Below are 25,736 nucleotides of genomic sequence, written 5' to 3'. Positions count from 1 at the left end.
AAAAATTGTCATAGTGATAGTAAAGAACTATAAATGGTCTGATATCAAAATAGGGTTTAGTATATGTCTTAACCAACACAATCTCACGGCAATTCGTAACTTTTTCATTTAGTGGCTAATTCGTGTGAATTTGTACGATCTAATTCGTACAATTTAGTACGATTTGCTTTTCCCCCAATGACGGTTGAGGTTAGGGGTGGGGTTAGGTGCCACGCCTCCTTTTTAAAATCGTATCATTTCGTACGACTGAAATCGTACTAATTCGTACGAATTAGCCACTAAACTGGCAAAACGTAAAATACTTACGTTTTCTCTTGAGATCAGGCTGTCTTAACAGGTTTGCGACTTGTTTGTGACTTGTTTGTGACTTGTTTAGTTAAATATTTGTGTAAACTGAAATAATTCTCACAATCCATACACAAAACTATATTGTATTCTGCAACACACACCATTTGGATAACAACACATTAAACACATTTTGCCTTTTTTGTTTTTGTTTTTAATGTTGCAACATAAAATGGAAAATAAATCTAAATGAACTAACAGTATTTTTTATTAAACTAAAAGTAAATATAAAAATATATATATATAAATAAACAGTGACAGTTTGTAACGACGGGGGATGACACTCACAACTGGAGGTAAGATCCACAATGCAGGTTTATTCGTGTCAGGCAAGCAATGATCAAATCAGGTGCAAACGGGTATAAACAGGCAGTCCAGAATCGTAGTCGTATAAACAGGCAATAGGTCGTAAGGCAGGCGGCTAAACAGAATAACAAGGTAGAGCTAACTAGGCTAAGGTCGGTACATGGAGAAACAAGACAGGGAAATCGCATTGTAGTGTTATCACAGGAAAAACAAGACTCTGCAAACTGAAAGGGTAAATGAGTGGCTTATGTAGTGAATGTAATCAGTCTCTGAAAGTCTTCAGGTGTTGCGAGTGTAATCAGTCTAGATGAGTGAGCATGGGTGTCTGGGTGAAGTGCATGTATGAATATGTAGTCCAGGAAAGGGCAGAAGTGTAGTCCAAGGTTATTGTGTGAGAACGATGGGGAACGATCGCTGGTTAACGTGACAGTTAAGTTGACAGTTAACTGTGACAGTTAAGTGGCAAAGTCATAAAATCAATTGAAGTTTAAGACCCAACAAAAATGTGTGTGTGTGTGTGTGTGTGTTAGACTATTGCAAATATACCTGTGTGTTCCAAAGTACATTTGGGCTGTGTACAAGGCCTTCATTTTAGTGTAAACATTTTCAGTTTTATTTTACATTCATTCATTTTCTTTTCGGCTTAGTCTCTTTATTAATCTGGGGTTGCCACAACGGAATGAACCACCAACTTATCCAGCAAATGTTTTACGCAGCAGATGCCCTTCCAGCTGCAACCCATCAGTGGGAAACATTCATACACACTTATTCACACACATACACTACGGAAAATTTAGCTTGTTCAATTCACCTATACCACATGTTATTGGACTTGTGGAGGAAACTGGAGCACCCAGAGGAAACCAACACAGGGAGACCATGCAAACTCCACACAGAAATGCCAACTGACCCAGCCGAGGCTCGAACCAGCGACCTTCTTGCTGTGAGGCGATTGTGCTACCCACTGTGCCACAGTGCTGCCCCTATTTTACATTTAGATTTGTTTAAAAAGAACAGAATTTATATTGTTTTTACTTAAATTCTGCAATGTTTTCAAATATGATTAACAAAATGTACAAAATGACAGAAAACAGCATTTTTAAAGACAATATCCAGTGATACTGATTTGATTTCTTTAAAAAAAAAAAATATATATATATATATATGTRTATATATATATATATATATATATATATATATATATATATATATATATATATATATATATATATATAATTAATCATGAAAATGTGAATTTGTTGATGTGTGTGTCAGTAAATCTCAGTATCTGTGTTAATGTAATCTCTCTTCTGTGTTCAGGATTCTTCATAGTTGCAGTTTTACCATTTGTTTTCTCAGTGACAAATTACAACTGGGATTCAGTATGTGGAGAACAGATGGGCTGTAAGTGTCTGAATTATGATCTGATTCCTAAAATAAATATATAAAAAACCACAACATCATTCTGTAATTTCTATATAAATCATATATTGTTTATATTTAGCTTTTTTATTCAATCAGTGTCAAACAAGTATATTTAATTTTAGTTTGTTTTTTCAGGTTTACCTTCAGTCAGGAGACCAGTGTGGTTAATCCTCTTGTTATTAATCAATGCTGTAACGGTTTATGTATCCTTCATAGCACTGGAGAATGAAAAAGGTATGATAAAATGAATTAACATTAAATTAGGAACTGAAAGGTTTGCTCATATCTTATAATTACGCAAATGTTATTAAATAAGTTAAACGTGTTTGTTGTTTAAGACTAGTATAAATGCTCTGTTTCAGTGATGTTAAATCTTGTGTGTTTGTTGATGTTCAGATCGTGTTGGATGGGCCTGTATGATTGCGTTTCTGCAGTTACTCTGGGGAGTGATCAACTTCACACGCTCATTTAAATGGAGTACAGTATCTGATCCTCTTCTTATGATCTACTTTAAGCTCTACATTTTTGTCTTTTCACAAATTATTTTCTCTTTTATTATTTACAAGTTAAAGTTTTAATTCTGTTAATTTGCTAATATTTTCATTAAATTTTGCAACACTGTGCCTCAGGCTGAAATTTCACTCTCGTGTTTTTCTCTCAATCATTTGTGTGACTGTGTCATTTTTATACAATCAATCAAAGTCAAATAATTAGTTATTGTGAAATTCTACACTTATTTGTTTCATAATTATTATTTTATTATAACTATGTGTCTTATAAAGCCATTTGTTAGGATTTTAAGATAAATGTAACATTTAAATCAATCTCCAACTAGTCTAAGAAACACATTTACAATAAAGCTCAAATTAAAATATATTGTATTTGATCCCTAATATCTTTTTATTATATAAAAATGTATTATATTATATGGTAGTGAGTGAAGATTCGTTTTCTGTACCTGATTTTTTATATACTGTTTTATACATAATATACATGTATACACAAATATACACAAATATACACAGCACACACACACATATATTATTATTATTATTATTATTATATCAAGACTAACTTTTATTTTGCCTGGGATTATTTATGGTTAATCTTTGCCCAGCACTAGTAATTGATGATATTAATCCGTATTTTCTGATCTCACAGATCTTCCTCGTGTTGTTCCTGTGTATGTGTTTGGATCAGTTGCTGTTGTTTTACTGACCTCTGTTACTCTGATGACTGAACTCATACTGAAAACAGGTGAGAAAAGGCTTCAACTGCATTCAGAGTGTCTAAACATTTCATTTATTTACATAAAATCCAAAGTTACATAAAATGCAAAGTTTTGCAGTAAATATGCATCATATAAACAGATACATAATTTGAATATTAATTCACTGTCTGAATATAATCTCTCTGTGAAGCAAAATCTCAAAACGTCTCTAATCTATTAATCTAAACTCTTATTATGATATTTGGAGATGTTCTTAAAATAGAAATGTCTAATATTTTCTTTTCTTCAGTTAATGGTGAACGTGCGATTGGAGATCTGAGAATTGTTGTCTCTTCCTCTGAATTCATCTTCACATTATTGCTGATATTTCTGCTTGTATTTGAACCCTGTGAGTACAAACTGAAATACACTTATAACAATTAGATTGACAACACACACTCCATGTATTTAGTTTCTCATTTTCTTTAATGGATCTCCTATTAAAAGCATGACAAATGTGAGCAGTCTTCTTTTATATGCATCATGTTCAGAAAATAAACTATCAATTTTGCATTTTGAAGACTGCTGAATCTCATTTATAGACTGTGTGTGTTTTACTGATTGTAAGCTGTTGTTTAACTTACAGTAAGACAAACACACTTGAGCTTCATTTTGATTTACTGAGAGCTCACAGTTTAAAGTAAGATTCAGCAGATTCTTTATACTTATTCACCAGCACTTTTCTACTCTTTATTTTTGTTTTTAGTAACATTTTCAGAGATATTTTTACAGTTTTTATAATTATGACTGATTACACGTACAGTAATACATTTTGTTCAGTATTTAAGCAAAGCCTCTAGTTTTCAGTAAACAATTTCTGAACACCCCATTAAAGTCCTTCAGTTGTATCTGCACTGAACATTTGAAGGTTTAATTGAACTGATGTTTGATTAAATGTATTTGTTTATATTACTTTTTTTCAATCCAGGACTCATTAGTCTAACTCCTTAATCTAACCATTAATCTGGTGTGTTTGGTTTAATGTGATCAGCTTCTGGTTAATTCTGCAAATGTATGTTCTTTTTCTGTTTCTGAATTCACAGGGATCGAAACATGTCTGCAGTCATGTCAGGTCAGTATCTGTAAATCATGCAAATCACAATGTATTGTTTATTTTTTCACTTCATTATAAAAGTGCACCCAGTAACATATTTAATCAGTGGAAATATTACAGAAAGCTTAATACTTTATACCATTGATACCTCTTTAAAAACACTGCTTTATGAAAGTTCAAAACATTTATGTTTGCTTTAAGTGGTTCAAAGAGCATATTAAATTGCAAAAATCACATGATTTCAGTAATAAAGGCTTTGCTAATCACCAGAAGCTCTCTCTCTCTCTCTCTCTCTCTCTCTCTCTCTCTCTCTCTCTCTTTCTTTATATATATATATATATATACTCACTTTTCACTTTATTTAGTACACCTGTCCAACTGCTCGTTATCGCAAATTTATAATCAGCCAATCACATGGCCGCAGCTTAATGCATTTAGGCATGAAGACATGGTCAAGTGGATCTGCTGCAGTTCAAACTGATCATCAGAATGGGGAAGAAAGGGAATTTAAGTAACTTTGCATGGTTGTTAGTGCCAGACGGGCTGGTCTGAGTACTTCAGAAACTGCTGATCCACAGGGATTTTTACGCACAACCATCTTTAGGGTTTACAGAGAATAGTCTGAAAAAGATAAAATATCCAGTGAGCAGCATCTTCTGATGACTAGCAGGATAACGCACCCCGTCATAAAGTGTGAATCATCTCAGACTGATTTCTTGAACATGACAATGAGTTCACTGTACTCAAATGGCCTCCACAGTTACCAGATCTCAATCCAATAGAGCACCTTTAAGATGTGGTGGAACAGGAGATTCGCATCCTCGGGGAACGAAGGGTTACTTTAGTAACCTCGAACGTTCCCCTTCGGGGGGAACTTCAGCACTATAAGTGGATTTGATGTTTGAGTTCACTGTACTCAAATGGCCTCCACAGTTACCAGATCTCAATCCAATAGAGCACCTTTAAGATGTGGTGGAACAGGAGATTCGCATCATGGATGTGCAGCTTACAAATCTGCAGCAACTGTGTGATGGTATCATGTCAATATGGAGCTAAATCTCTGAGGAATATTTCCAGTACCTTGTTAAATCTATACCATAAAGGTTTAAGGCAAAAGGGGGTTCAAGCCAGTGCTAGTAAGGTGTACCTAATAAAGTGGCCGGTGAGTGTATATACAGTCAAGCCCGAAATTGTTCACACCCCAGACTTAAATTTACTTTTATTAAACCAGCAAGTTTTTATTTATTTATTTATTTTTTGGACTGGGAAAGACACAGGCTTCTCCCAAAAGATATTAAGACTATGTACATCATTTTTTACATTTTTAAAAAATTTTTAAGTCAGTTAAGTATTTGCCAGGAGTATGAATAATTTTAAGAATATCAGGCTTGATTATATATATATATATATATATATATATATATATATATATATATATATATATATATATATATGCTGGCAAACGTATAATAGATAACTAATCCCATTTTTGAAGAAACTATTCTACTTTGTCAATTTGATGAGCTGATTTCTTAATCAAAGAGAGCAGAGGTGTGTTAATTAACTTATTATTTAAGTTTTATTGTGATGTAATCAAAATTGTTAGACATTTGCATAACATATTTCAGTTCAAATAGTTTTCGAAAGTGATTATTATTCAGTGATCAGCTAATGCAATCTCTATGAGAAGGAAGAAAACACCTTTATATAACAATAAAATAGTTTCTTGACTGCTGGCTGGGCTTTAAATAGATGTGACAATACTGCTCTTGTTTTTAGTCATGAACATTTTTGAATGTGGAAAAAAAATACTTTTTGCACCTTTAGGAAACTGTCCTAAAGGCATAAATAAATGGGAAATACTTGTTTAAAATAAATGTATTTTTGTGAACACAGAAGGCAATAAAGTCTCATCAAAGTCCAGCGGCTGGATCACAGGTCAGTATCAGTTAATTGTTGATTTGATGTTGATCAATTCACAATAAGGAGAGACATGATCTGTATTTTTTAGATCTGCTTCTAGAAAACATCAGTTTATCAGACTATGATTATGTCCTTTATTTGACACAAATCACTTCAGGTCCTTGATCTGTGAATCTGTAAAATCAGAAAAGAGTCAAAATTGTCTTCATCTGAAGATGTCCTGAACTTAGTTTAAATAACTTAACATTTGTAAGGTTAACAATACCCAATATTTAAAACTGCATGGTTTAAATTGAACTCTTATTTACCTTGACCCAAATAATCAAACTCTTTAAGGGATAGTTCACCCAAAATTATTATTCTGTAGTCATTGAAGAGGTAGTCGACATTTTTCAGCAGAACATTAAAGCGTTTTTACTTTATATATTTGTTATTATTATTATTTTTTTTGTGCTGAATCTGGTTTTTGTGCATGGTTTTTCTAAAATACAAGTGAAAGGCTATTGGACATTTGATTCAAACACAAAGCAAAGTTAATATTTGTGTCTTTTTGAAGTCTTTGCAAGAAACGTTCGAGGTTACTAAAGTAACCCTTCGTTCCCCGAGGAGGGGAACGGAAGCACTATAAGTGGATTTGATGTTCTAAATCCACGTATGGGAGGATTCGGTTCAGAAGCCGCTCGTCTGAAAGAGTATTGAACGGGCCAATGAAAGCAATGAATTGGCAGTGCAAGCTTGTGCAGGTGTGCTGCTTCACCAATTAACTGAGCATATAAGCACACCTGGCGCCAGCAAACGCCATCCTTTTTAAGCTGAAGAGACTTTTAACAGCTAAGGGACAGTCATTATGGCGATGGAGTATAGTGCTTCCGTTCCCCTCCTCGGGGAACGAAGGGTTACTTTAGTAACCTCGAACGTTCCCCTTCGGGGGGAACTTCAGCACTATAAGTGGATTTGATGTTCTAAATCCACGTATGGGAGCCCATTGAAAGCGCCATAATGACTGCACCTTACCAACACCCACCATGAGAGGGCAGTCAGGCAAGCGTGACGCACCCAAATCATAGGAGGCGCGGTCCTCCAACGTGCCCTTGGCCCTAACTTATCCCCACTTCAAAAGAAGCTTTACGGAATAGGTATTTTTTTTGGGAGTCGCTAGCGTCTAGATAATTTCTAGGAATATACGACAGTACGTTGGGAAGCGTGCCATCCCAGTAGGGAGGACGCTGCGGAGACCATCCGCACCCAATAGGGAGACAAATGGAATTACATATGGACTAACCCTGAGAAGGGGGAGTGCACATAAGAAGGTGGATAGCGGATAGCGAAGGCACGGGTCCACCCAGGGGGGGGGGAACTTAACCGTGGCGGAAAAAGCATATGGGGATCACCAGAGGGGATCGGCCATAGCAGGCACCTGTACCCAAAATTGCGGGCTGACCAGCGGGCAGACCTGACGTAGTGGGCCAGCGAGTGACTCCTCCGCTGAGTCAGTGCTGGGGGCCTCGGAGGAATCTGCAAGGCTCACCGAAAGGGGAACTTTACTGACAGACAGGAGGGTGCACATCTCTCCGTGTTAGGGAAAAAGGCACCGCAAGCGTGTACAACACCCACCGAGTTGTTTCCTCAATCACCAAAGGTCTCTAACACCCTTGAGGAAACCGGCTCCACTCGCAGATTGTAAAACCTTGCAAATGTGTTGGGTGTCGCCCAGCCCGCAGCTCTACAAATGTCTGTTAAAGAAGTGCCGCGCGCACACGCCCAGGAGGATGCAACGCTCCGAGTGGAGTGCGCATGCACTCCCGGGGGACGCGGCTGACCTCTGCTCAAATAAGCACATGAAATGGCATCCACAATCCAGTGGGATAATCGTTGTTTAGACACGGCACTTCCCTGCTGCCGTCCGCCATAACAGACAAAGAGCTGCTCAGAAGATCTAAAGTACTGAGTACGGTCCACATAAATGCGCAGGGCGCGAACTGGACAAAGTAAAGAAAGGGCTGGGTCTGCCTCCTCCAGGGGCAGCGCTTGCAGGGTTACTACCTGATCTCTAAAGGGAGTGGTAGGAACTTTGGGCACATAAACCGGGCGGGGTCTCAGGATGATGTGAGAATAATCCGGCCCGAATTCCAGGCACGAGTCACTGACCGAAAATGCCTCCAGGTCCCCGACCCTGTTAATGGAGGCCAACGCGACCAGCAGAGCTGTCTTCAGGGACAGAAATCTTAAAGATACTGAATCGAGTGGCTCGAAGGGATCAAATCGCAGGCTTGTGAGAACGAGGGCGAGATTCCAAGAGGGCGTGAGAGGGGGGCGAGTTGGATTAATTCGCCTAGCGCCTCTGAGGAACCGGATGATGAGGTTATGCTTTCCCACGGTACCGCCAGCCACCGCGTCATAGTGAGCGGAGATGGCGGCAACGTAAACCTTGAGAGTGGAGGGCGACACCCTGCTATCCAGCTTCTCTTGAAGGAAAGAGAGCACAACACTGATCTGGCAAGATCGGGGGTCTTCTCTGCGAGAGACACACCATTCAGTGAATAGACTCCACTTCAGGGCGTAGGCGCGCCTCGTGGAGGGGGCTCTAGCCTGAGTGATAGTATCAACCACCAAGGGCGGCAGGTTACCTAAGTCTTCCTCGCGTCTATGGACCACACGTGGAGGCTCCAGAGATCGGGCCGAGGGTAGAGTAGGTCCTCTCTCAAAGGGATTTGCCATGGGAGGGCCGTCGCGAGGAGGGAGAGCTCTGATATCAACTAACAGAACCTGCTCCTCGTCCTCGCTGACCTTGCACAGTAACTGCATGATCAGGCTTACTGGGGGAAACGCATACTTGCTTATGCTCCGAGGCCAGCTGTGGGCCAGTGCATCCGTGCCGAGAGTGCCCTCGGTCAGGGAATAAAACAACTGGCAATGAGCATTCTCGGAGGAAGCAAACAAATCGATCTGGGCCTCCCCGAATCACGCCCATATCAGCTGGACAGACTCGGGGTGGAGTCTCCATTCTCCAGAGTGAATCTGCTGCCGTGAGAGCACATTGGCTGCACGGTTGAGCATACCTGGGATGTGAATGGCGCACAGCGACTTCAGCCGTGGGTGACTCCAGAGGAGCAGACGGCGGGCGAGCTGAGACATGCGGCGAGAGCGCATACCCCCCATGCGGTTGATATACGCTGCTGCCGCCGTACTGTCTGTCCTGACCAGCACGTGTTGCTGCTCCAGCACGGGAGAAAAACGGCGGAGAGCAAGGAACACTGCCAACAGCTCTAGGCGATTGATATGCCAACGCAGCTGGGCACCTACCCACAGGCCCGCAGCTGCATGCCCGCGACACACGGCTCCCCAGCCTGTGCTGGAAGCATCTGTTGAGACAACAACATGGCTGGACGCCTGTCCTAGAGGCACACCGGCCTGCAGGAACGAGAGGTCGTTCCAGGGGCTGAGGGTGCCTCTGAAAATATTTCAGTGGGACCACTATTTTGCTGTCGAGCTCCCTCAGAAAGTTCAGCAGCAGGCGAGCGCGCTCTCCGGAGAGGCGCGCTACCATGGTGACCGAGTCCAGCTCCATTCCGAGAAAAGAGATCCTCTGCACCGGGGCGAGTTTGCTCTTTTCCCAGTTGACCTGCAACCCCAATAGGCGAAGATGCCGGAGCACCTTGTCTCGTTGCAGTTTTGTGCGCAGTCAATTGCTCCCGAGAGTGGGCTAAAATCAGCCAATCGTCGAGATAATTGAGTATGCGGATGCCCGCGAGCCGAAGAGGCGCTAGGGCACCCTCCGCGAGTTTGGTAAAGACCCGCGGAGACAGAGAGAGCCCGAAGAGGAGGACTTTGTACTGCCACGCTCGACCATCGAACGCAAACCACAGAAACTGACGGTGGCGTGGAAGAATGGAGACATGAAAATACGCGTCCTTCAGGTCTATGGCTGCAAACCAATCCTGAGGGCGGACACATTGGAGGATGCGCTTCTGCGTAAGCGTTCTGAACGACAGCTTGTGAAGGCAGCGATTCAAAACGCGCAGATCTAGGATTGGCCATGACCCACCGCTCTTTTTGGGTACAATGAAGTACGGGCTTTCAAACCCGCTCTCCATCTCGGCTGGAGGTACCGGCTCGATTGCACCCTTCACCAGGAGGGCGGGGCATCGGCCGTTGGCGGGCGCCCTCGGCGAGGAGCAGCAGAGGTGGATGGCTCGGCAGGGGACAGAGCGGGCTTACGGCCCCGCCGATAGATGACATTGCCCATCGCATCCGACTGCTCCTTTACCGCCTTGAACTCCTGGGTGAATTCACCAACGGTGTCGCCAAACAGGCCAGCCTGGGATATGGGCAAGTCAAGAAAGCGAACTTTGTCAACATCGTGCATATCTGCCAGGTTTAGCCAGAGGTGGCGTTCCTGGTCCACAAGTGTGGACATCGTCTTCCCCAGTGCACACGCGGCAAACTTAGTGGTTCGGAGAGCATAGTCGGTCGCAGTGCACAGCTCGTGTAACAAGCCTGGGTTAGACCCACCCTCGTGCAGCTCGGCCAGCGCCTACGCTTGGCAGCGCTGGTAGGTGGCCATCGCGTGCAAGGCGGAAGCTGCCTGGCCCACAGCCTTGTAAGCTTTAGCTCCGAGGGAGGCAGATAACCTATAGGCTTTGGACGGGAGACGGGGCGGACCGCGCAAAGTGGGGGCGCCACACGGACAAAGATTGACCGCAGTGGCGCGCTCCACCTGCGGGATTGCCTCATAACCCCTGGCAGCTCCACCAGGATAGTGAGGGCGGAGGCGGACGCAGTGCGGGCAGAGAAAGGTGCCCTCCAGGACTGCGTGAGCCTACTGTGCACTTCCGGGAAGAAGGGGACAAGAGGCTTCAAAGGCTTCGCCTTTTGGTCCTCTACGTAACACCCATCTAGTCGGTCCGGCCGCGGGGCTGGGGGATGAACCATCTCCAACCCGACGGCCGAAGCAGCCCGAGAAAGCACGGCCAACATGTCCGCTTCAGGATTCGTTTTGACGGCGCTTGCTTGCCCAGAGGGGGCGAGCGGGTCCGGATCATCGTCGGATAATAAAAGCCCACCCTCCGATGCCGCGGAGGACATCTGATCTCCGGTGTCATCGAGCGTGAGAGCTACCATCTGATTAGACGGATCACTCCCAACGCCCGAAGCTTGGATGGAGCGCTTGGTGGAGCGAGAGGTCCGCGAGCCCTTAGGCGTCGGATTATCTCTCGCTGGAATCAGATCTGCCCGAGCGCCCGCTGCAGAGCAGGAGGCGACTGGGGTGGCTCGCTCTCTTACAAAAGCTAGCCGCGATCTCAACTGTGCGATGGTCATGGCATCGCAGTGACGACATGAACCGCCCCCGAGCACCACATTAACATGCTGGACCCCCAAACATGTAATGCAGTGATCGTGCCCATCATCCAGAGCCAGGAAACCCCCGCAACCAGAAACGCACAGTCGGAGCGCCATCCTGAAAAGGACGTGCTGCACGACTGTGTTGCTCTTTTAGGATGCTTTGCAGCAATACGCACCGCTCTTGGAGGACCGGACCCAAAGGGATGCCAGGCAAGGGAGAACCGTCTGCTGCTGCTTAGACTCGCTCTGGACCGGGAGACACTCGTTCGCTCGATGTGGCTGTAGATCAGCAAGAGGAACCCTCATGAACTTGATCAGAAAAGTCTCTGAAGCGAAAAGTATAGCGTTTGCTGGCGCCAGGTGTGCTTATATGCTCAGTTAATTGACAATGCAGCACACCTGCTCAAGCTTACGCTGCCAATTCATTGCTTTCATGGGCCCGTTCAATACTCTTTCAGACGAGCGGCTTCTGAACCGAATCCTCCCATCCGTAGATTTAGAACATCAAATCCACTTATAGTGCTGAAGTTCCCCCCGAAGGGGAACTAAAGATTATGCAACATCATGATCAGACATAGAGTTGGTCGGCATAGATGGTAATGCTCACAAAAATGTCACTGCTGTAAAACAACCAATTAGAATGAATTGTTAAATGAAATTAGAATGAAATCTTGTTGGACAATTTATCTTCACTCTTTGACCAAATTTAATTGATTTCTGCTTGATTTTATAATGAAATGTTGCTGTGTAAAATTGTTCACCCCCTGATCTTAAGTTTTATACACTGCCAAATAGACATACGGAAGCCAATAGGTTTACTTTGTCGCCAGGGCACACCCCAGCAATAACACAAGGCCGACCAAGTCTATTGCTAGACTCCTTCACAGTTTAGAATGTGACTGCCAAAATTTCAAAGCTGTCACTTTTTTTAAATGAAAACTTAAGGTGTTGCCATGGAAACTAAAATGGAATACAGTCTAAGGTTCTAAAGCAGTTTAAAAATCAATTCCAGGGAGACAGCTGAGATGTTCTAAACTTGCCAATGAAAAGGTTTTCAGCAGCAGAATGGAGAAAAACTGCTACAGACATGTTGAATATACACATTATAACATATATTTTCCTCAACCCAGAATGCAGCAAGATCTGAGGAACCTCCAGTCACGGAAACAAACCAGAGCCAGAGGCCAACAGAATCACATGAAATGAGGCCACTTCTGAATCAAGATCAGCAGGCTAGTGGGAGTGAAAATCAGCCTGATTCGGTAGTTTCACAAGCATAATCAACAATGACAGATAGAGAATTTGTGACCATTAAACCTTATTATTCTTTTTTATTATTATTTCTAAAACAGTTCTTTAAGGCATGTTTGATGTACATTTTTTCAACTAAATTATTGCACTTTTTGTATGGATATAGAGGTGATTTGAATTATTTGATTTATAATTAATTACTGTATATGTAACGGGTGTCCCATCAGCAACACACCCGTCCATATTAACTCAGATCTTGGATTCAATAAAAGAAGCCATCCAACATTGCACTCAATTAGATTCATTCTCTCCGTCTGAGATAAAACAAAGATATGTAATGCAGGAAAGTGCAGCATTAACATTCAGCTCTCTCTCTTTCACAGTCACTGATCTCTGTGAATCTACATTTTCTTAAATTCAAAAACATAACATATAAAAATTGATAAACAACATACCTGAGATAAAACAAAGATATGTAATGCAGGAAAGTGCAGCATTAACATTCAGCTCTCTCTCTAAAAGGGAAAAATACAAAAACTCTCTCGTTGGGATATTGTATACAACACTAAAACGCATTAGCAATGTAATGCTTCAGCTAGCAAAACACAAATCATTTAAATCGTAAAAAAATAAACATTAGGAAATTAAAACATGAACTAGTGTACTATTTACACAACATACACATCTGTTTCAATTGATTAAATCGAACTAAAACGCCATCTTATTTAAAATGCCTAATTTCATGTCATTCACTCTGATGAATTATATTATAATATCTTTTCAACTCTGTTACATGTAAATCACTGTACTGTAAATCAGCTCCAACAGTGTAAATTAAACTGAGACACAAAGTTAAACAGAAAAGAAAAAAAATCATGCTATTTTAACTTAAAACATCCACCTGCAGTGACTCAATAAATCTGGTATGTAAGTAACCCTGTCACAGTGTCATTAGGAGATTGTCATGTTAGTAAATGTTTATTTGGTCACTTCTTTAACCCATCAGACAAAGACTGAATTGAGGCACTGAGACTAATATTCACTCTTCACATATATCAGAGAGCAGGTGTACAGTGTGTTTATCTAGTATTCTGAAATAGTATTTAATCCAGAAAATCATCTACAGGAGTCACAACATTCCCTGTAGAACACAGGAGAAATAAATCTGCTGAATTGCCTCAATTGTAAATGATTTTAGAAAGTGTCTGAATTGTTTTCTTACTAATCCTGAAAAAAAGCCTGTATTTCTGTATTTACAAAATGTACAGTCCAGATGTATTGTCTCACCTCCATAATAACGACTGTGGAAATATGTTAATGACATTAATGCATTCATAACCTTTTATTTTAGTCAATACTTCAGATTGTGCATGTTAATAATGTATAGGCATAATCATTATAGTCATATAGTCTGTATATGATGTATTTTAACTTTTAATTGCATGGTGCTTTATTTCTAGTAAAAACATGTATTTCATGCTCAAACTGTCATGCTAAAATCATGCTAAACTGTACTAACAAGCATGTTGTGAATTTCAGTTAAAGCTGTAACTGCAGCTTTGTTTTATATTAGAATATTTTTATATTTTAAGGTGAAAAATATACAGAACTGTGGAAGTGTGATGAAGCAAGTGTATGTGTAGCACTGTTTGTTTAATTAATGTGGAAATGATTGTTTGGTTTATTATTAAACCTTCAGCTTGTCTCAACTGGCTGTTCATCATTTTTGATAGGTGTTTTCATTTTTTTAAAGAGTGCTGCCACCTAGAGTTTGTTAAGGAATTATACTGCGTATTGTGGTGGTTTGTCAGTGGAGTGACATATCTAATAATAATATTAATAATACAATATTTCCTTCTTAATGTTATAATTTCATTATTACTATTAGAGTGTAAACAGTTCAGATGCAGTGAAGTCTGAAATGTCGTCAGTAATTTCACATTTATATAGCAAAGCATTTGTTTTTTTCACTGCCTTTAAAGTGCAATAAGCCAATATACTGATAAATACACATTTACAGTCTCACTTAGTGTACAGGTTTAAATGACAAACATGCCTTTCTGTATTGTAGTAAGTCTAAATGATATTATTTTAACATTAACAATGACAATTGTTTAAGCATTTATGATTTTTATATATTACAACAATGTAATTTTATGCTGCAATATAAACAGCGTTAACAATAAATTAATTTTAATATTGAAAGATAAAATCTAAAACATATAACATGACCTAAATATAGACCTTAATTACTGTAAATGTCCTACTTGTAGTGTAAAATGTGAGAAACTAGTAGCAACTATAAATTATAGGCCATGCTCTTTTGTACAGAACTATCAAGTGAACTGGACATCGCTGATATTGTAAATCCTTATATATGTGCTAACAACATTTTAACATTAACCAAGAGACCAGCAACATACTAAAACCAGTCCTGGAGGGCCAGTGTCCTGCAAAATTTAGTTCCAACCCCAATCAGACACCCCTGGGCTAGCTAATCAAGCTCTTAGGCTCTCAAGAAACATTCTTGCAGGTGTGTTGAGGTAAGTTGGAGCTAAAATCTGCAGGACACCTGCCCTCCACGACACCCCTGCCGCAAACTGTCAAGATGAAGGGCCCTATCATACACCCGGCGCAATGTGGCGCAAGGCGCGACGCAATTGTTATTTGCTACTTTCAGCTCAGCGCAAGAGTCATTTTGAGGAGTTGCGCCACGCTTTTTAAATCGCAAATGCATTTGGGCTCATATATTATTATATAAATATAAATAATTAAAATGTTACAAAACATATTATTTTCTAGCCTACATGAATTTAAAAACCACTGCCTTGAATCCTTCATCTCGGGAGGCTTTTTCAGTTCATTTAATTTGCTTTTGTATGATGTTATTATTATTAGCAGTATATTATTTATTATATCCATATTTATATTTGTTTTATTAAAAGCAAGCTTAGATTTGTCCACCTGCAGGTTTCAGACATGGGCCCTGTCATACACCTGGTGCAGTGTGGTGCAAGGCGTGGCGCAATAGTCTATTGCTAGTTTCAGCTTGGCGCAAGAGTGGTTTTTGGGGCGTTGCGCTACGCTGTTTAAATAGCAAATGCATTAGCGCTCATTTGTGCGCCCATAGGCGTTCTGGTCTAAAACGGAAGGCGTTCTGAGACGGACCGCTGGCGCGTTGCTATTTTGTGAAACTATAATAGATTTTTCATTAGACCGAAACTAACCCGGTCTAAACTCCAGCACAGAGTTGCGCCTCGCTTACGCACTGCTTAATACGCACAAGAGAGCAATAGGCAAATATCTTTACATATGAAAAAATTTAAATATTAAGGATATATATAGGATATAATAAGAATAGATATAGGATATAAATATGAAGGATTAAAATTTTACAAAACATTATTTTCTAGCCTACATAAATATGAAAAATCACTGCCTTTTGAGCACATTTTGTTATTATTGTTCATTTATTCGTTTGCTGGAAATTAGAACTGAATTTAGAAATAGTTTTGAAACGAATATTTGCGCTTAACAAACAAAAGTATTTATTTATAGACTAATTGATGTCTGTGCGTAAAGGTTTCCCTATCCAAGAGCGAAAGTGAAAGTGATCCTTTATCTCTCATTCTCACGCAGTAGATGCTCTGTTTAACAGTTTTCTGTTAAAAAAAAACTGTTAACTGTTTGCTTGTGAAATGCTCAGATTTTCCACTTAGACTTACTTTGCTTCCTGTAAATAGCGAATGTGCTCTTGGCGCGACGCAGCTGGCTCTTAAAGGGAATGGGAGATGAGACTCTAATTGGTTTATTCTCAAAACACACCTATAACTCATTAAGAAAATAAACTCAACCCTTTTAGACCATGCGCCGCGGCGCAAAGTGGATTTTCCCGTCCTCATATTAGCACATATGGGGCTCTATTTTGACGGTCCATGCGCAGAGCGCAAAACGCAGGGCGCAAACGTTTTCAGGGCGTGTCAGGACACATTTTTGCTCATTTAAGGACGGGAAATCTGCCTTGCGCCAAGGCGCATGGTCTAAAAGGGTTGAGTTTATTTTCTTAATGAGTTATAGGTGTGTTTTAAGAATAAACCAATTAGAGTCTCATGTCCCATTCCCTTTAAGAGCCAGCTGTGTAGCTCAAAGAGCGCATTCGCTATTTACAGGACGCAAAGTAAGTCTAAGTAGAAAAAATGAGCATTTCACAAGCAAACAGTTAACAGTTGACAGTTTTTTAACAGAAAACTGTTAAACAGAGCATCTACTGCATGAGAATGAGAGATAAATTATCTACTTTCATTTTCGCTCGTGGATAGGGAAACCTTTAAGCACAGACATCAATTAGCCTATAAATAATTAATTTAGTTTGTTAAGCGCAAATATTCGTTTCAAAACTATTTCTAAATTCAGTTCTAATTTCCAGCAAACGAATAAATTAACAATAATAACAAAATGTGCTCAAAAACCTGAGTTATATCATAAAACACATGCTGTGCCCCATATGGTCTTAAACCTGACAACCTGACCTGTAAGCTTGTTTTATAATAAAACAAATATAAATATGGATATAATAAATAATACTGCTAATAATAATAACATTATACAAAAGCAAATTGTTATGAATGAACTGAAAAAGCCTCCCGAGATGAAGAAGACATGAAAGCAGTGATTTTTCATATTTATGTAGGCTAGAAAATAATGTTTTGTAAAATTTTAATCCTTTATATTTATATCCAATATCTATTCTTATTATATCCTATATATATCCTTAATATTTACATTTTTTCATATGTAAAGATATTTGCCTATTGCTCTCTTGTGCGTATTAATGAAAAATCTATTTTAGTTTCTCAAAATAGCAACACGCCAGCAGTGCGCCTCAGAACGCCTATGGGTGCACAAATGAGCGCTAATGCATTTGCGATTTAAACAGCGTAGCGCAACGCCTCAAAACGACTCTTGCGCCAAGCTGAAACTACCAAAAAACTACTGCGTCACACTGCACCAGGTGTATGATAGGGCCCATGGATTCTGACACACCCTGAATGCGTTTGCGTCCTGCGCCCTCCGTTTTGCGCATGGGCCGTCATAATAGAGCCCAGTCTTTATCTTTCTCAAAATGTAGATTAAAATAAAAACAAAACAGGAGCTATAGTGGAAGAAACCTTTTTAAGCTTCCTTTTAATTAGTTTTCATTAAGCACACCGCGAAGTCCTGAATTTTCCATTTTGTAGCACTAATCAGTAATCAACAAAAACCTTTCTAATGTTCACACCACACAGCTCTGTTCCAAGACAACACCACCCTCTACTGGATAGAGATTGAAGTGTCATCGGTTTAAAAAAGGTCATTGCAGCAGAATTTGCCTAAGCAAATACATTCAGCTCCACACCAAACTAGACACTGAGCACGAGCTTTAAAAGTGAAAGTCAAGGCATCCGCTGATTAGTATTTCTATTAGAATCTGTGATCATTGATCGGTAGAAGACATGATCCCCTTGACCCATTTCTGTTCATTTCTGTTGCATCCACCGACCTGTGTTTTGATGTCAATACTGCTGATGATCGTTGATGGTAAAGTATGGTCTCTCTTTACAAACAAAGGAGCATTGCATTGTGCTGTGCTTGAAAGGAGAACTGCTTTTTACACATTTCTTCTAATTCTGTTATCTGATTATATTTTCATTTTTAAAATATTGTAAATCTGTTTTTGTCAGCCATTCAAATTCAGTCTCTCTCTCTCTCTCTCTCTCTCTCTCTCTCTCTCTCTCTCTCTCTCTCTCTCTCTCTCTCTCTCTGTATAAGATATTTAATATAATACAAAACTTAAGAAAGAAATCTTTGTGATGTCTAGTCTACCCAATTTATCTGTTTGTTTTGTGATTATTATTTCCGACTGAAACAGACAACTTTATATCAATTTCAGTAGTCAGCATCTGCTGCTAAACAGGTTCATAACAATAAATGGTAATCATTTTAAGATTTATGTTAAGTTTAAAATGACTAAAATGTAAAACAATTACACCCCTTAAAGGTGGCTGTCTTTATTTGATCAGATTCTGTTTATTTATTTTTTCATTTTTTTATATAAATGTTTTTATATTTACTTTTTATATTATTGTGTATATTTACACAAATCTGCCCTCGCATAAAGAACTGAATTGTCAAAACTGACAATGGTCATATTTAGGTTCATATTTGTATACCGTAAAAAAAAAAAAAAAAAACGGGTTGTCTAAAATTTTTAAGTTGAGTCAAATTAATCTTATGAGTTATTTGAAGTTATATTATATTGATTAAAATTAAAATTAAGTTAGAACAAGATTAACTTAGTTAAATAATTACAATTATCTAAAAACATGTTGTCTTAACTGATTTATTGTTTAGTCTTTTACAGTGTAGCTGTCTTTCAGGTTATATCTAATGTTATGTTGTGTTCTTTCGTTAATCCAATGCTGCGGAAATGGTACAAAGCCTTTACTTATTTGAATCTATGCAAAGTTGCACAAGCTGCTAAATGTTTGGACACATCGCACTAGTTTTGTTACACATGATGTTGTTAAATCTTTTTTAAAGCCTGTCTCTGCTTAAACATTGTTATTTAGATATACCAATACAAACTGCACATTTATTTGAGTGAAATGCTTAACTTAAAAAAATGTGAATAGATTAGCAAAGATTTCACAAGGGTTATATTGAATCGTTAGACAAAAGTTAAAAGATAAAGAGGGGATAAACCATGAAAAAAAACAAGGATGTGAATGGGGTCAATGCATTTACAAGGTTGCTAACAAGGGTACCTGGGTTGTAGAAACAAGCAAGCAGATGGGCTGAGAGCAAAGCAGGTTTAAAGGTGCTGTATGTAAGTTCCACATGAGGTTATTAATTAGCAAATAATATAAATATTACAAACATAAACATTAGGTGAGCAGGTTACATTGTAACTGCGTGTCATAACAACACACTACGTGAAGTGATTTGCAGTGACAAGCAATTTGGCTGTTTGCGTCAGAAGAAACGCGACAGAAATTTAAATACAGCCATTCAGAAGCACAGAATAGTCCACTCACTGCACTCCAGCGAAATGGTAAGGTTTAAAATCTAATTAATACACATTAAACCTCTTTAATATTATTAAATGTAGATGCTGAATCACTGGATGTGTTGGTTTGCACACAGTTCTGAAGTTTAGGAGTCACATTTCTGAAGTTTAATTTCAAACCGATTACTTTATTTTCCAGATCTGAGGTGAACTATCTGCTGTTGCTATCAGTAGTATTGCAATAAATGTATTGTAAAATGGCATTTAACACTGAATAAAGCACATGAGGTGTCCCTGAGGTGATCATTTTCAGTTTTCTGTTGTTCAGCTTCAAGAAATAGAAGCCATTTCTAAAATAAAAATTTCAGTTACTTTGGGTGTGTGCACTTTTAACAAAGAAAAAAAGTTAACATTGAGGTTTGGTTTGTTGGTTTGTGTTGCCCTATCAAATTGATCTCTCATTACTATATATTACATTAAATTGACTGTAGACAAGGGCTTCACAATATACCAAAAAATTATTATCACAATAATACTATATGCAATATTGATATTGCAGACAAGTGGAATAAATGTAATAAATTTTATGTGCTAAGCATTTGTTTGCTACATGCATAGTTTTATATATATATATATAATTAGCTCAGAAAGAAAATATCCATTACCTGTTTCTTTTATTATGATTATTACATAAACTATTTTTTTTAAATATTGATAAAATATCATTTTTTAAAGTTATTTATATCATCAAAATAATATCCTTATCGCAACCTACAACAACAATATTGTGTATTGCATATTTTTCTGGATATTGCCCCAGAAAGCTTATAAAATGTGAAAATTAGTTTTGGTAATGTCTCATACAGTACATATTGTTGTTGTTGTTGTTGTTGTTGTTTTTGTTGTTGCAAATGTGAAAACTGCAGTGTAATTTTGAACACAGACAATGCCAGGAAGTTTATTTTCGATTTTATATCTACTGTTTTTATATCTTAAGAAACAAAGCTCTGTGTTTTTTCAGGGCTTTCCATCCACGGTCCCTCTGCTCCTCTGTCAGCTCCTCTGGGATCTTCAGTGGTTTTGCCCTGTTATGTTGATGAAGCTTTACCAGTGGAGGATCTGGAGGTGGAATGGAGAAGAGCAGACTCAGAGACTCTGATTCATCTGTATCAAGATGGTGAGAGTCGAGCAGAGGTCCAGCAGCAGGATTATCATGATAGAGCTCATTTCTTTACTGAGGAGATTCAACATGGAAACTTCTCCCTCCGTCTGGACAATCTGACAGCTCAAGATGAAGGAGAATACAGGTGTAGAGTTCACAGTCAGCAGGATTCTGGAGAAACTGTGGTTCAGATAATAGTTAGATATGTTGGTGAGTTTGGTAAAAAAAATAAGTTTAGTATAATTTTACTAAATTAATAAAAGCAACACTACACATGGATTTCACTCTTTCAATTCAATTCAGATTTATTTCTACAGTGCTTTTACAATGTAGATTTTGTCAAAGCAGCTTAACATGGAAGTTCTAGTTAATTGAAACTGTGTCAGTCCCGTTTTAATAGTTGAAGTTCAGTGTAGTTTAAATTTCACTGCTGAAAGTCCAAACACTAAAGAGCAAATCCAACAATGCATAGCTCCACAAATCCCAAACCAAGCAAGCCAGTGGTGACAGTGGTGAGGAACAAACTTCACAAATTGAAAAAAGTGAAGGGGAAAAAATTGAGAAAAACCAGAGTCTGTAATTTTAACTTTTTATTTTTTTATTATTCAGACCATTTGCTGGTGTCAGGCTCAGATGCGTCCATCTCTGCATATGTAGATGAGGACGTGACTCTGAACTGCTCTTTAAACTTTCACATCACACCTGAACAGACTGAAGAGGTTTCATGGAAGAAAACAGATGAAGATGGAGATATTCTGGTTCTTCTCTTTCAAAACAACAAGACTTTACCAGAGTCATCAGATGAACAGTTCAGAGGCAGAGTTGAGTTCTTCACTGCTGAAATCCCCAAAGGAAACTTCTCTCTCAGACTGAAGAGTGTCAGAACTGAGGATAAAGGAGTTTACATGTGTCAAGTGTTTGCTGGAGGAGTTTCGGGCAATGCTACTGTGGTACTGAAACTGGGTGAGTAATGCATATTATTTAGGGATGAACCGATATGGATTTTTTTCGCCGATATTGATAACCGATAACTCTTCAGACTTGGAGGCCGATAGCCGATATATATAGGCCGATAATTATAAATATTTCAAAATGTTATATTTTTATACAGCAAACTTCATAAAACATTGAACTGCTCTTATGAACTGAATAGTCTATACTCAAAGCAAAAAAGCTATAACTTCAAAATTGCAAGGTGATTATAAAGACCTATATTCACCATTTAACATAAATCAGCATGCAAAAAATTTATGATTTCCTTTTCTTCAAAGCAAATTAACATGCAACTTGACTGTTGCATAAAAATAATAGGTTAAATAACAAAATGGGATTTAATCAACAAGCAAGTTAAATATATTTTAAATAAGATGAAAGAACTAAGGACTGAAACCAGCTCAAAAGCTCTTGAATAAAATTTTTTACAGTAATGTACAATGTATCCTCCGAAAAAGCCTTTTTTAGAGGTGTTTTGACGTTTTAGAGCCACCATACAAGCGAAAAGCTAAATACAAATTGTAATACTTTAGAAATGCGGCATAGATTCATCATATTTGGCAACACTTGTAGCTGCTGCTTGTCAATCAGACAAGGAATCGTGTTCGTTCTTGCTGTCAATTGTGGGAAAAATGATTGATGAAAAGTTTATGATAAATTGTTGAGTTTCACTCAACTACGGGCACAGATTTGCCCTTGGAGTCAGATTTTGATTCAACACCTGATCATTGAGCTCTGACTGATGACTTTATGACAAACAGAGCAAAATATAAAGTCAGAATGTGTGGCGAGTTAAGAGCCCCTATGCTGGATTCAGTGACCGGCCAGCGCACCTCTCCCTCGTGCTGCTGTGAAGGCTGTCAGATCTATGTGTGTGTGTGTGTGTGTGTGTGTGTGTGTGTGTGTGTGGTGACAGGCAGCCCTCACGCGAGCTCGTTATAATTAATATGAATATTCCGATCAAACTAAATACAATCTTACATCAACAACACATGGCAACCAACGCGTTGATATTAACAAATAATCAGATTTGATTACAACCAACCCAACGAGTTGTTTAGCATGTGTGCATTGCTGTTGTTATGTTTACACGTGTTGTAAAATGTGCGGGTCCTTTAAGGGGCAAGGCTGCAGTTTGGTTTGTGTTTGTGTAAAGCGGAGAGGGAGAGACAGAAAAGAGGAGTGTTTTTTTTCCGCAATGAGACAGTTTTCAGTGATGTTCCCTTTTTGGTGACGGATTTTGTTGTACCACACGATATGGCCGCCGATATACCGTGCATCCCTAATATTAATAAATAATGATTATAATAGAAAAGAAACACTATTGTTTTCAGCCTAAACTATCAGTTCACTTGTATCTAAGTAAATTACAAGTTGCAATTTGGGATCTAATTTGGGATGGTGGGATAGTGATTCTCTAGTCAGCAGAAAAAAAGCAGTTGTTAAAAGGCTCACCAGACAACCCAGTTTTGAACCAGCAATAACACTGGCTCTAAACTAGTTCTGTAAAAACTCTAAAACACCTAGTTCATTCTTATGAAAAATGACCATTTGTGACTCTACTTTACAATCTGTTCTAGAGCCTATTCCTGCTCATGACTCTAGACTCTTGAATTTATTTCAGACATGACTCTACTCTAAAGCCCATTCCAAATCCTGTTCCAGTGTGGGATTCTGCTCTAGAACCCATTCCAAAGTATGTTCCAGTATGGGACTCTGCTTTAGATTTTGTTCTCTCCTTTAGATTCTGTTCCACTCCACAACTCAACTTTAGAGCCATTTCCACAGCCTGTTTCAGTGTGTGAATCTGATCCAGAGTTTGTTTCAGTCCATTACTCCCCTCTAGAGCCTATTTCAAAGCTTGGTCCAGGTTGGGACTCTGCTTAAAAGACAATTCCAAAACCAGTTTCAGTGTGGGACTCTGGTAATTTTCATGACTCAACTAGAGCCATTTCCAAAAACCTGTTCCAGTGTTGGAATCTTCTCTATAGCCTGTATGACTTCTAATTACTTTTAGTGAAAAAAGAGTGCTTGTGCTTGACTCAACTCCAGAGACCACTGTAGTGCTTGTGCTTGACTCAACTCCAGAGACCACTGTAATTTGTGTCCAAATATTTGGACTATGCTCCAAAGCCTGTTCAAGTCCCCTGTATTCTAGAATCCATTCCAAAATCTGTTCCATTGTGGGACCGTGTTGCTTTCCATGACCCAGCTCTAAATTAATTTCCAAAAACCTGTTCCATTGTGGGACTCTGATCTAGAGCCCATTCCAAAGCCTGTTTCAATGCATGACTCCAGAGCCTGTTCCACCATATGACTCAACTTTATAACCTTTTTTAGAGCCTGTTCCAGTCCACTCTAGAGCCCAGTCTAAAGCCTGGGTTTGGGTGTTTGGGTTTGGGTGTACTGTGCCTTGAAGGCTGGTCCTTCATGCCCACCAATTCCAAGTACCTGTCAGTGTGCATTAATTTCCTCCCCCGGCTGCTTCAGACACAGACAGACATGAAGCAAGCAGATTCCACGTAACGTGTGTGAGAAATACTACAGTAAGAACTTTACCAATCAGTATGTGATGCATTTCTTGTGGAGTTGCAACAATGAGTCACACACAGTGTCGTTACAAAGTTCACGCACACACACAGATACACACACACATATACACACATTGCGGACACTCAGAAAGCGCGCGTGTTTAGCTTTGCACTGTTTTTGCACACAAATGTGACAGGATAAAGGTTAATATCCACTGCTCTGTGGATATCTGTTATGTTAATGTACAAAATAAAACTGATTTAACGTCTACAAACCAGGATTGAAGCATCTTCCTTTATAATTGTTCTGAAGTAAATCTGAAGTAAATCGCTGTAATTCATTACAAACAGGCACTGTTTTAAAACATCTTAAACTTGTGAAACTCACTCTTGATCTCGTTTGATGATGATTAATGATCCTAGCGAACTGAACAGACCTTTTATTCCCGGTTGCTTTGTGCACATCCTGTCCTGTTGATATGATTATACACATTAGTACGGAGACATGTTAATATGCAGCTGTCAATCAATATTGGTGGGTTGGGGGACCGCCCTCCTACGTCAAGTTGTGGTCGGTCTGAAAACCACTCCAATTGGTCCACCATTTTTATGTTGTTAAATTGAAAAAAAAAAGGACTGGGTGTGTTTATATCACTCCAATATGACAGTCTATACATTATATCTACACATATGTCTGTCCAAACAGCTCGAAAAGTAAATTTTTCACCATAGGTGCCCTTTAAGTATGTGGAAAAAGCCCTGGTTCCTGTCTCAGGGCCCATTGTTTGGGGCTGTCTGTCATAAACATCATGCTTATGACAGTCATGCTTATGACAGATGCTTCTCTCATGGGCTGGGGAGCAACCCTGAGGGGACTTCCTGCAGAAGGACAATGGGAAGAACATCATCGTTCTTGGCATGATGGCTGTGTTTCTGGCCTTAAAACACTTTCTCCCATGTTTAAGGGGCCATCATGTTCTAGTCCACACGGAGAACACATCAGTGGTAGCTTACATCAACCATCAGGGGGGTCTGAGGTCTTGACTGCTATGCAGGCTGGCACATCGGATCTCCCTGTGGACCCCGAA

At 39.2% G+C, this 25,736-nt stretch overlaps 2 protein-coding genes and 1 long non-coding RNA gene across 9 annotated transcripts in view; 2 read left to right on the top strand and 1 right to left on the bottom strand.

Annotated features, from left to right (window-relative positions):
- The window catches only part of LOC563995 (uncharacterized), a 73,615-nt gene extending 60,184 nt beyond the window's left edge, over positions 1–13,431 (top strand). For all 7 annotated transcript variants that reach the window (XR_012400812.1, XR_012400811.1, XR_012400810.1 and 4 more), the window contains 8 exons: positions 1,972–2,055; positions 2,212–2,310; positions 2,473–2,553; positions 3,238–3,333; positions 3,597–3,695; positions 4,390–4,418; positions 6,297–6,338; positions 12,797–13,431. Coding sequence is in view for 4 of the 7 variants with exons in the window: in XM_073944134.1 (XP_073800235.1) it covers positions 1,972–2,055; positions 2,212–2,310; positions 2,473–2,553; positions 3,238–3,333; positions 3,597–3,695; positions 4,390–4,418; positions 6,297–6,338; positions 12,797–12,946 (680 nt within the window). In the remaining 3 variants the exon portion in view is untranslated. The remainder of the gene's footprint in view (positions 1–1,971; positions 2,056–2,211; positions 2,311–2,472; positions 2,554–3,237; positions 3,334–3,596; positions 3,696–4,389; positions 4,419–6,296; positions 6,339–12,796) is intronic.
- Positions 1–25,736, bottom strand: part of LOC141381140 (uncharacterized) — a 693,969-nt gene that overhangs the window by 489,064 nt on the left and 179,169 nt on the right. The window lies entirely within an intron of this gene.
- The window catches only part of LOC137490057 (uncharacterized), a 34,885-nt gene continuing 27,347 nt past the window's right edge, over positions 18,199–25,736 (top strand). Inside the window, exons 1-3 of the mRNA XM_068218127.2 lie at positions 18,199–18,494; positions 20,984–21,334; positions 21,734–22,087. Coding sequence (XP_068074228.2) covers positions 18,410–18,494; positions 20,984–21,334; positions 21,734–22,087 — 790 coding nt within the window. The 5' untranslated portion in view covers positions 18,199–18,409. The remainder of the gene's footprint in view (positions 18,495–20,983; positions 21,335–21,733; positions 22,088–25,736) is intronic.

Source organism: Danio rerio, chromosome 3, assembly GCF_049306965.1.
Source record: "Danio rerio strain Tuebingen ecotype United States chromosome 3, GRCz12tu, whole genome shotgun sequence".
Lineage (NCBI taxonomy): Eukaryota > Metazoa > Chordata > Actinopteri > Cypriniformes > Danionidae > Danio > Danio rerio.
Note: the sequence above shows the minus strand (reverse complement) of the source record. Positions and strands in the feature narration are given on the sequence as shown.